The sequence below is a fragment of the Telmatherina bonti genome (genome assembly GCF_933228915.1).
Source record: "Telmatherina bonti genome assembly, chromosome: 19".
In the NCBI taxonomy this organism is placed as follows: Eukaryota; Metazoa; Chordata; class Actinopteri; order Atheriniformes; family Telmatherinidae; genus Telmatherina; species Telmatherina bonti.
Genome location: NC_136617.1, coordinates 33630247 through 33642567, shown reverse-complemented (window position 1 = coordinate 33642567; position 12321 = coordinate 33630247). Strand labels below are relative to the sequence as shown.

Sequence of the window (12321 nt, the reverse complement as noted above, 5' to 3'; positions counted from 1 at the left end):
ATGGAGCAGCAAAGATCCACATCCTGGTTCCAACAGCAGGAACAGCTTCTGTTTACTCAGGCCTTCCCCGCAAAGGAGTCAGCTCACCTGCACAGGAACCGAATCCAGTCGGCCTCACGCAGAACAGGAAGACTCAACTAACGCACGCACGGTCCTGTATCAGTGTGTTATTTACACACATTACAGTGTGTGTTATTTACACGCACAGTCAGAGACTAAACAATGGAACTAAATCACCAGTAAGTAACTCCAGGAAGTAACTGAAGTCATTCCCCACATTAGGCCTCTTCTGATGTTCTGTTATTTACATCCTGACTCAGAACCATCACAGAGTCCTGGTTTCAGACCAGTTTCAACCATCATCATGGAAAGAGCTGGACATATTCATCTCATCTTTACGCGGCTCATTGTATCGTTGGACTATGTCCTCCATTAAAAAGACAGACTCTGCTGGTTACAAAGACGTTGGTCTTTGTAGGACAGAAACTCTGGCAGCTCGCAGACACAAGCACACATCTCGTTTAACTTTTACTGTTTTGTGGTGAAAGGTTTGATTCCAGCTCTAAAAAACTCTCCTAATGTGTTTACCATGACTGCCTTTGTTTGAAATAAATCATGAAGATCCTGCTGGTTTCCATGGAGATGAGGGTCCTGCTGGTTTCCATGGAGATGAGGGTCCTGCTGGTTTCCATGGAGATGAAGGTCCTGCTGGTTCCCATGGAGATGAGGGTCCTGCTAGTTACCATGGAGATGAAGGTCCTGCTGGTTCCCATAGAGATGAGGGTCCTGCTAGTTTCCATGGAGATGAGGGTCCTGCTGGTTTCCATGGAGATGAAGGTCCTGCTGGTTCCCATGGAGATGAGGGTCCTGCTAGTTACCATGGAGATGATGGTCCTGCTAGTTGCCATGGAGATGAATGTCCTGCTAGTTACCATGGAGACAAAGGAGGTTATATAATATCCTGGGCTTCATTTCCTCCTGGACCCTCATGTGTGGTCTCTCCCTGTATTCTCCCGACTCTGACCATTGACAGAGGTGTCCATCTTCATCATGGGCGGATGGCTTCCTGACACATTTACCTGGATACACCTTCATTAAACACCTGGAAAACTGCTCAGGTTGAGCTTTTACCTTGTACTGTGGAACATCTCCTCATCAGACTCTTTCCTACATGAAGTGAGCTGCAATGTTGTTTTCACTGAACGAAATGTGGTTTTCTTTTAGGAGGTGGTAATATTTACATTTCCTGCTGTGATCCAGGGGAATTTATTGACAGTGAAATGTATCTCGATTCTGACACTTTTACTGTAATTCTTCAGATTTAAATGACACATAAAGCCCCTGTAGTAGTGAAATGTTTACATTGTATCTTTCCTCTTTTATCTGCTCTCTCTTGCGTAACCCCGGTGAAATATTACCAGGGTTAAAGAAGCGCCACACTTACATCTCTCTTCTAACGGGATCAGCATCACTAATTTTGTGCCTGTGTGTGAGCTCTGGGCTGTACAGAGCCAGACTGTACAGCCAGTACCGCTCTGGGCTGTGCTGTCTGAGCTTACACTCGATCATTTGGGTGACCCGACCCCTAGAAGGGATTCAGTCAATAGATGGGGAGACGTAGGCGTGGAACAGATGGAAGGAAGCCGTGTCTCATGGTGCTCCGAGGATGGTGACACTCTTATCACCTTACGCAGGTTTTGCAGAAACACCAGTTTAACAGGATCCCTCTCTGACCATGAGGTCAGAACCCCTTCAGAACTCTGTCAGATGAGGGACCCACTTCATTTCCTCGCTTTTTGACATGTCTTACTTTAATAAACGCTATATTAATCTTTTCCCAACTTATCCAGACCTACTGGTTGTTTTGTTTTTTTATCTACAAGATAAATTTAATTTATTGTATACATGTCATTTCAGACAGGAGGCAGAACAAAGGAAGAAAAGGTTAAATTTGACAGAAAAAACTGCTCATATCTGTCTATATTCTTTATTTTTCTACATCTCTACAGTGCCAGAATGTCCACCAGCTCTGTGTGTTCATGTAAACGTCTATCTGCAAGTTCATGTTAATGTCTATCTGCAACCGTGTGAGAGAAGTTTGGGAAAGTGCTCACAGAGCTCATTCATGAAATATCACAACAAATATATGCTGAATGATCAATCAGTGGAATCATATATCATATAGACACAGGAACAGGCAGGTGTTGGTGTGGATCAGAGGTCTGCGACCTGCATACAGGTCTTCAGGTCATCCTGACGGGCTTCAGATGAAAATAAGCACAATACTGCGTGGAAAGACTTTTTACACGTGTTAGGATGATGCTGGATAACAATATGAGCGAGCAACTAAAACCTTAACGTTAGAAGACATTTCCTAAACAAACTGCTGAAACCAACAGAGCTGAAGAAGAACAAAAAAGCAACACCTGAATGTCTGTGCAAAGCTGAACAGTGCAAACATATCCTGAAGAAGTGAATCAAGCCTCTGATTTCCACTTCTGCTGCGAGTTTTGTTGCAATCCTGGATGATCTATTCCTGAACTTTAGTAAAATGCAAACATGTCATTCTCTCCTGAAAGAGCATCAAGGCCAGGAACGTTAAAATGACAACAAAACTTCTTGCCTCAGCAAGCTGATCTGGCGCCAGCAGATTTAATCATCTGTGACTGGAACGATGTGGATGATACTGAGCAGAGAGCGTCTTTATGTCGGCATGCCAACAGTGATGCTGCACCGGTTTGGCAGGTTCTTCCGTCATGACACATTAAAAGCAACTGTTTGGTTTTTTTCTAAGTTAAAAGTCATTTAGGCTCTAAAACGTGTTTATTATGTGGATCCGATGGTAAAAATGGCTTGCAGACCCCTGGTGTAGACACTCCACCTCCTTCCACCATTATATGATTATACAAAGCTGAATCATGCGATTTAAACTCAATAAAAGTTGTTCGTACTTCTTTTGGCTTGGCTTTTCGTCAGGAGGAAGAATCACCGAAGTGTTGCCTGTTTGAGGGAAAACAGGCCACACAGCTGGGTCTTCTTCTAAACGTCCTGCAGTACAGAGGTTTCAGGTCCCAAAGAGAAGACCGACTCATTGGTTTATGGATAAACTTCAGTAGAATGGAAGGAGAATTAATAGAAAGATACCTGAATCCTGGTGCATCAGCAAACCGCTGTGGATACACACCATCAACAACACAGCAGGGTTCAAACACACACACACTCTGCGGGTCCACCTCTCTCAGATGGACCAAGTCCTGGTCTGAGATCCAAACCACATGGTTTTAGGACCAGGACCTGGAATCCAGCTGTGGTGAATTGGATGTATGACCTCTTTACGATAGAAGCCATTCTTGTTTTGTTTTTTACATAAACCAGTTTAGCAGTTTACTTCCTGTGGAGAAGTGTCATGTATGGATGTTTCTACTTATTGTCTTCACGGAGGTTCATCATCAGCACTGGTCCCTTCTGTGTACTCTACTCTAAAATAAACTGGATGTATGTGTCTAATGCCTCAGTGTGTTTATTTTCTGGATATTTGTTCTTCCTGATCGTTGAGGATTAAAGTAAACATCTCAGCTCTGAAGATTTTCTGTGAAAAGTTGCTATGATGCAGAAACCCTCATTAATGATAACTTAGATCATTACATTCTGCTGAACATTGAAGGAATCTCAAGCTTAGATGTGTTTCCAGCCTCAGGTGTGGTGTTTACCTGGAGCTTAGAGGAACTTCCCAAACCTTATGATTTTAAAAACTACTGATCATTTATGATTTGGATATTTTGATCCTGCAATCAGATAAATGATCTATTCATCTGTATGGATTCATGATTAGACACATTTATGTGGGATTTATGGAAGCAAAAGACAGATAAATCTGCAGGATTAAATCATTAAAAGTAACGTTTGACCCAGTAATAATGGATAATATCAGGGGTCAACATACAGTGTTTGAGGGGGCTGCTCTCTTCAAAAACCAGGAGTTCAGAATATGTTCCTGCAGCACATGATTATTGAGACGATCAGGTATTCTATTGATTCGATCATTGATTAATCAAATTGTTGGGTACAAACTACTTTAAAGGAATACCGTGTAACTTTTGACCAAACATTAGCTTAATGTGAGCGATACTGGATGATTTCTGGGGTCAGTTTACTGACCTTGATGTGTGTCGGCGCTCCGAGGGGACTGCCCCCCAAATTTGATGGAGCGGATCCGTCTCTTATGGCATCATGTGACCTGAAGTGCTTTGCTTTGAGGTCCCCCTTACAAAAACACAGAGGGCTCTGGGTTCTGCCACTTGTTCCTCCTCTTCCAAACAAAGTTTGTTATGGCTGAAGTAAGAAACGTAAGAACAGTGTGGATGTAAAACACTCTCCGTTTGCCTTAGTGTTAGCAGACTGCTAAGTTAGCTCTTTGCTTGTTGTGCAAATGTAGCAAAATGTGATGAACTTTTTCACATCTTTCAGCAACATTTATCCAGAACAATGACAGTAAGCACCTGATGAGCTGCAGATTGTTGCAGTATACGTATGTGTCTTTATTTTACTGTTTAGTAGAAGCTAAATGTGGCTAGTTGAAACTAATTGGTAGCAGACCTAAGCTAACATGACTCCCTGAACATTTTATGCTAGTTCGGCTGGTTTCCAGGCAATAAATATATTTCCTATAATTCATGTAAATATTGAAGAAGTGATTGAATTTTAGCAACTGACCTGGTTTAGTTTCATGGTTTTTATATGCTGTTCAACAGGAAGCAGTACTGTTGATAAGCTAACGGCTAATGCTAACGTTTTTATAACAATAAGATATTGACATGAGTTGTGCCAAACTTACTTCTTCATTTGATACTAAATACCATCATTTATGATCATTATTTTGGGGAAATTCTTGTAAATGATTGTTTTATTTATGTAAATGTGACTGGATGGAGGCTGTTTTAGACATGTCATGTGGGCTGTGGAAAGTTTAGCGCCCCTAGTGGCAAAAGGTTACACGGCATCCCCCAAATATATCTGGTTTAAGCAAAAGCAAGCAAAAATATGTGTATTTATTAATTGCAAGAAGAGTAAAATATACTAAAAAAGTCTTTACTGTATCTGATGGCAGTTCCAGTCTAACTCTTACGTTTCATTGATAATTCAGTCAGGGTGACGTTTCAAACAGCCAGCGGCTGCCGTGTGTTGTGGTGCTGCAAAACGAAATACTGCTGTAAAGTGAAGCTCTTGGACTGGAAAAAAGTCTATAAAGTGGTTTTTCATGACACTGCAGGACAAAAGCAGCTCCAGGAATGTGCATAATAAATGTCGCTGTTGCATTAAAATGGATCAGAAACACAGAGTTCTAACAATTCCGTTGTCTTCGGGTCAATTTGACACGTTTTCAAAAGTTAATATGCCATTGCTTTAACTTTCTCTCACATTATTGTCTGAAAATGACATGAATGCTTCTATTTTAAGCTATTTGTATATAAAATTAATTACAATTCTAATGGTTGAAGTATGTATGTTTTATTAGAGTTAATAGTATTTATTGGTCCGTTTGATCTGGCCACATTTAATGGTGGAATCAGCTGCACTGTTGGTATTTTCAGCACAATTAGCATAGACACGCATTCCCAGACATAAAATTACCTCTGACCCCCCATAAGCATATTTTGGTTATTCAGCAGGACAATAATCTGCAATACATGAATGCTGAGAGGAGCAACCGGTTTCATGTTTAACACAGAACCAGACTGGTTTTAGATCCATCTTCTATGTTCTTAAAAGAAAAAAGAAATCACCATTTAAAAATTTACTTTTATATTTACTCTGGTTCTCTTACACATCACTGAGTCTGTATGTGTGTTTAAGTATTAACGTGTGTATTCATATCTGCATACAACGGAAGATGTTGACAGGAAGTCACTGAGGCGCTGAAAAGGCAAAAAGGGGCGGGGCTTATTTACAACTGACTCCTCCCAAAAGTTTTCAGACACGTCAGAGTTCATTGTATTTATTTTTCATTCTATTTGTTCCACATTTAGAAAGATAGATAGATAGATAGATAGATAGATAGATAGATAGATAGATAGATAGATAGATAGATAGATAGATAGATAGATAGATAGATAGATAGATTAAATTAAAGATTGATATTAAACAGTCTGAGTGCGGCTGGAATGAAGGATGTTCTGACCCTCTCGGTCCTGCATGGAAGAGAGATCGGTCTCTCTATGCAGATTAAACGACATTAAAGATTTAAGATTAAACTTTTTTTTTTTTTGATGACTTTATCTCATACATAATTTATCATGAAACTGTCTCCTCTCTGAGCTCAGTGAAGCTGAAACATCTCTCTTTCTCAGATTTCCCCTAAAAATCTGATCACACGTGAAGAATAAAGTGACAGGATTCAGAAATGGGACTTGTTTTCCTGGCTTTTAGAGGAGATGTGGGTGCGGGGCGGATCTGAACCTGAACCTGAACAAAGCTGCCTTTCACACAGTGAACACACGGCTGGCTGGGTTAAGTCCGCTTCCAGCGTCTCTGCAGAGAGAAGCTGAAACTGTCTTTGTTTTCCAGCTGGATGTTTGGATCCGTCTCCATCAGAGCTGCACCTTTGTGTGCTGAGCCAATCATGTAAGGACCAGTCAGCACTGGGAGTCTGAGCCAAACTGCCATGTACTCAAACTGGTGAGGAAGATGAGGATTGTTCTGGTCAAGAAATCAGTAAATGAAGCTCAAAGTGGGTGATTCATGAAACCGGCCAAAATTTACAACCTTATGTTCAGCTGGAAAGTCTTTCTGAAAATGATTAATCATGCATTTTATTTCTTAGGTAATTAATCCTAAAACTGTGGAATAAAATAGCCTCACTGGGTCACTGTTTATTAGTTTGTAAGCCCCCAGCACCATTTCACACACTGCTAACTGTCCTGTCGTGTAAATGCTTCTGTCACTGTTTCTTCCTCACCTCGAGGAAAAACAAGAGAAACTAAAAATCCGCCCAGATGGGACAGTTTTGTGTTGTTTATACTTAATAAAGGACGTGAAACAAGTGTTTTACTGGAAATTTCCTCTTATTTCAGGAAATCTTAAGTGTTTCTTTCTTATAAATCAAATCAAATCAAACTTTATTTATATAGACCTTTTCATACAGATGCTTTACAACATACAAAACTATTTCACACTTATGCACACACACACACAACCCCTCCCTAAATAAGAAAAACTAGCTTCAGGTTTGTGTATCTGACTTGGCAGTGCTGCGAGGAAACGGTACCTGGAGATCTGTCCTCATCAGGACCGCTGGAGAAAGATGTCTCATTGCCGTCTGTCCTCCTTGCACGCTGCGGACTGCCAGCATGAGATAACATGGATTCAGTGAAAATTACAAAACATTGAACAGAACTGCAGTACATGTAAATTTAGTTTTAGTAAAATAAGAATGAATGAAAATGATACTAAAACACTGTTTTTTTTCTAAGCTCATGTTTTCATGGCTTCAGGTGTTTTCGTCCTTCTAGTAACACATCTTCTTGTTTTGTTTGTTTCAACGCAGCATGTGTGTGTCAGTGATGTTTTATCCTGTGTGAAACACACCGACACCCTGTGGGTTGTTGTAAAGCTCCATATAAACAAGTTTGGTAATTATAAGCATAGAAAAGGACAAGCAGTTCATACATAAACGTGTAAATGGCATCCGTCACTTACACGTAACTTCTTACATCCAAAGGAAAGAAAGTCTGAATATCCAGTCACAGGGAATGAATAGGCATGGCAAGTTAATTTGTACAGAACCTTTCATGTACAAGTGCTTCACATGAAACATTAAAAGCATTACAGAAAAAAGCATAAAAGAAAATACAAATAAAATCATAATAAAATCATAAATTATATTAAAATAATTACAAGCTGAATTAGGTAAAAGTTACTGTGCAGATGTCAAGCATAGGTGCATGCATTAGACCTCTCTTGTGTTCCCAAAAATGTTCCTTTATTGGAAATGATCATTAAAATGAAATGGGAATGTTGGAAAACAAGGATGGTTGAATAATTTCTTCTTTCACTCTATTTGTCCCAGTTTGAAAGGACCAGTAGCTCCTGCCAGAGAGCAAGATCCAGTCCATTATATTCACTTCATTTAATGTAAAAACTTTGTATTATTTTAATAAAAAAAGCTTTTAATAGGAATTCTTACATCGAGAGGGAATAATCGTATTCTGTCTTTCTGGTTTTAAGACTTTTAGGACTTGGAATGGACTTTCACCACTAGTTTCTTCCTTCTAGCTGTAATTATCTTCCTGCAGATTATTTCCCTGGAAAAGAGTCTGAATCCTGTTTTAAATGTTTTTATTGGTATTTTTCACTGTTTCCAGCGGCGCTGTGAGCAGCAGGATGTCTCAGAGAAAGCACACGGAAATCTCAGGTTTGGTCTGCAAACAACACGTCAGACGTCACGGAGGAATTCCAGCTCAGCGTGGGAGGGGGTGGGGGAGGAGGTGTTTAAAACCGGGACAGGTGAGGTCTGAGTCACAGCAGTTCCTGGAGCTGCGGTCCACCTGGTCTCACATGAGCAGTCAGGAACAGGTAAGCTGCAGACCTGCAGAGACTTTGTCCAGGATTCAGTTTCTCATGTTGACCTGAAGGTTCAGGTTCAGGTTCTGCACTGGTGTCCAGAAAAACCAGTGCAGACTGGTTTTCCTTCACTAGGTGTTGCAACGGTTCAGGTTCTGGCGGTTCGGATCTTTACGTGTTGGAGCAGATCCAGATGTGCTTTCAGTTTGATCTAACCTGTTTGATGATGTCACTTCCTCTCACCTGCCTGTGTTCCCATCAGAACCCAAACATGATCAGAGCCGTGCTTTCTGTCTTCCTGGTCCTGGCAGCTGTGTCCTCCACCTTTGCCAAATACACCCCAAAGACTGGGAGGAGGAACCCACAGACCCTGTCCCGAGGTGGGTGAGGACCAGCTGCACCTCTGCGCTGCAGAAGCTTCATGCAGGTCTGACTTAAACGCTGTCTGTGTCCCTGCAGGGTGGGGGGATCAGCTGATCTGGGCTCAGACGTATGAGGAGGGTCTGTACTGGTCACGGTCCAGGTGAGGAGCAGTAAAATGTGGGTTTGGAGAGGACTCAGGCCGAGGAGATGACTAAATGAAGCTGGTTTGTGTTCCAGGAACAAGCCGCTGATGGTCCTGTTTCACTTGGAGGACTGCCCGCACAGCCAAGGTGAGTTACGCATGAAAAAACCTGCTGGACCTGTTTGGAAAGCCGCCGTTGGCTCACACGTCCCACGTTTCTCCTGCAGCGCTGAAGAAGGTGTTCTCTGAGGATGACCAGCTCCAGAAAATCCTGGATGAGGACTTCATTGTCCTCAACCTGGTGGTAGGTCAAACGGCACAGCTGGATTTCACCGGGGAAGTTCTGGATCGTCACATGTTCTGTTTGTGCCTCCCTGCAGTATGAAACCACAGACAAACATCTGTCTCCAGATGGACAGTATGTCCCCCGGATCCTGTTTGTCGGTAAGTCGTCTCCTCTGTCCAGGTTCAGGTTAAAATACTGCAAAACTGTTCATAAAGGAAATTTATGTGTCTCAAAGAGAGAAGATTCATAATAATCTGAGGGAATAATCTGCCAGGGCAGGAAGATAATGACACTGAGATCTCCTGAAACTTCAAATGAAACATTTCTTAGCTAAGTGAGAAATTCTACGGTAGCTGGGAAGTGCCAAACAGCCGATCGTTAATTTGTTATTTTGTTAATTTGTTAATTTGTTTCGGGATTTGTAAAAATGTAGATTATCACGGCTCTCTTGAAAGTGTTTCCTGAAATATAAATTTGTTTCCTTAAACAGGAATTTGTTTTCTTAATTTTATTTTGTTTTCTAAAATGCATATTTGTTTCCAAAAAATGTAGAAATGTGTCCTGAAATATAAATTTGTTTTTTAAAAAAGTATATTATTCTTACATATGTAAAAATGTGTCTTGAAATATAATTTTTTTAAAAAAATGTATATTTGTTTACTAAAAAGGAATTTTTAAAAAAAATTTGAATTTGTTTTTTTAAATTTAAACTTGGTTTTTGAAATTGAAATTTGTTTTTCATATTGTGAATTGGTTTTCAAAATGTAATTTTGTTTTTTAATTTTGAAATTGGTTTTTAGACATTTTAATTTGTTTTACACTTCCCAGCCACCGTAGAAATCTCTTAAAACTATCATGAGGTAAAAAAAAAACATACTGAAGCATCCTGGCTGAGATTCTTTTGGTTGAACTAAACAGTGCTTGATGATGATGATGATGATGATGATGGTGATGATGGTGATGATGATGGTGATTCCTCTGAACTAAACAGTTGCTTTTAATCTGCTACTGTTAAAAACATGCTGAAATGATTAATCATCTCTGACTGATTCATGTTGGGAGATTTTCTATTGATTAGACAAACGTCAAACTAGAGATAAAACACTGACAGGGGCAGTAAAAGCATAAATAACGGACCTGGAACAAACTTTTCAAGACTTGTTTTAAGATTTTTTTCACTTGTCTGAAGCCTTTGGGTTTAATAACATTCCTACACAAGCAGGTTGACTGGACTCAGACTGACTCTGGCTCCACCAGTTTGCTTCTCCCAGTAGCAACACCTGCAGAGTTAAGCAAGAAAAAAGCAACACGGAAAGGTTTCTTTCATTTTTCCTTAATCATTTACTAAAGTTTTGCTCCACTTAATGATAAATCAGACATGAAGGTGCAGGAAATTAAGCTGACAGAAAGGGGAGCATGTGAACTGGAACTGGGAGGGTCTGAATGGTTTAGATAATCTGGAGCGCTGAAATGATCCAGGTCTGGTTCTGTTCTGGTTCAGGTGATGTTTGACCTTCCTGTCTCTCTACAGACCCCTCCATGACAGTGAGGGCGGACATCAACGGTCGCTATGCCAACCGCCTGTACGCCTATGAACCAAGTGACATTGCCTTGTGTGAGTGCTGCAGACCTGCTGTGTGAGTGTGTGTGTGTGTGTGTGTGTGTGTTGATGCTTGTGGGTTTTAAGATTCCCGTCTCTCCCCCAGTGGTCAGCAACCTGAAGAAAGCAAAGAAGCTCCTGAAGTCCGAGCTGTGAGGACTGAGCCAGAACTTCGACCACATGTCCGGACGTTTACACGGAAAACTGAGCACTGGAAGCTTCACCTGAACCTCCCCTCCCTCCCCTCCAACCGGACTTCTGATCCTCTGTTGGTTGTTTACCTGTCTGAATAAATACACACCTGGTGAAATCTGCTCTTGTGGTTTTATTAAACATGAAACACACAGTAGGTGTGTGTCCGTAGACATCATATATACATAGACACCGCTTAGTATCATGCTGCTTCTACGAGCTGATGTCTCATCACGCCGCCATCTTGGATGGGTCTCCGTGTGCCTCCAATGCATTTATTTGTAAGCTGTAGGTCCAACCACAACCATAAATTCACCAATTTTCACCTGATTTTTCTCACAGTTTGGTTTGTTACAAAGGGCAGAGATATTGTTATGATACGGATCACTGTAAAACATTAAAAACAACGGGCTTTTAGGCTAAAATATGTTTGTAATGCTATTTAACTAAGACATAAGGTAGCTACTATAGCTAATATAAATAAATGTATAAATGAATTTGATACTAACATGTCTGTTTATTGATGCATTTGGATTTATCTCTCTATTTTTTATCTGGCTAAATATCTGGTCATGTGAAATGTAATTCCACACAATCTACTTTCAATATTTCGCCGGTTATTGCAATCGTATGCGGAACAAAATACGGGAATAGTGGCTGGTTTACTCTTGACTACGGTGGACTTTTTCCTTTTTTACACTTATTGATTTATCAAATTAGAGATACAGTTGCACAAAGTTTGAAAATAAAGTATTGGATCAAAACTGTGCAATTCAGAAGTTACTCAGAAAAACACTCTGAGAGCAAAAAACCTCCACCAAGGCCTTTAAAAAGTTCCTGGATCCAAACGGTGATCCAGATCACCACCAACATTAAATCAGTTCTTCCTTTTCACGTTTCCATCAAGTCCTGAAAATTTCATGAATATTCGTCCATAACTTTAGTTATCTTAAACACAAACAGATAAAGCCAGTAAAACCATAACCTCCTTGGTGGAGGTAATTATGCTACCATGTAAAACTCTCTCTGTTAAGCATCAGTGTCATATTTTTCCATAAACACCTCATTGGAGTAAAATGTATGATTGGCATTTAGTAGATTATTCACTGTGTTAACCTTATTCATCAAGCAATTATGTAGAAAAATGTTTTGTTTGTGTTATATTTACGCTTTGTTCAT

The 12321-nt window shown here is 40.3% G+C and overlaps 1 protein-coding gene across 1 annotated transcript; it reads left to right on the top strand.

The window, feature by feature from the left end:
• Window positions 1–8830: 8830 nt before the first annotated feature.
• agr2 (anterior gradient 2) lies at window positions 8831–11106 on the top strand (the record flags this gene model as incomplete). The annotated part of the gene is made up of 7 exons (XM_079258873.1): window positions 8831–8939; window positions 9019–9082; window positions 9160–9212; window positions 9292–9368; window positions 9445–9508; window positions 10882–10965; window positions 11057–11106. The coding sequence occupies 7 exons, from the start codon at window positions 8831–8833 to the stop codon at window positions 11104–11106; spliced, it is 501 nt and encodes a 166-aa protein (XP_079114999.1).
• Between the last annotated feature and the right edge of the window lie 1215 nt (window positions 11107–12321).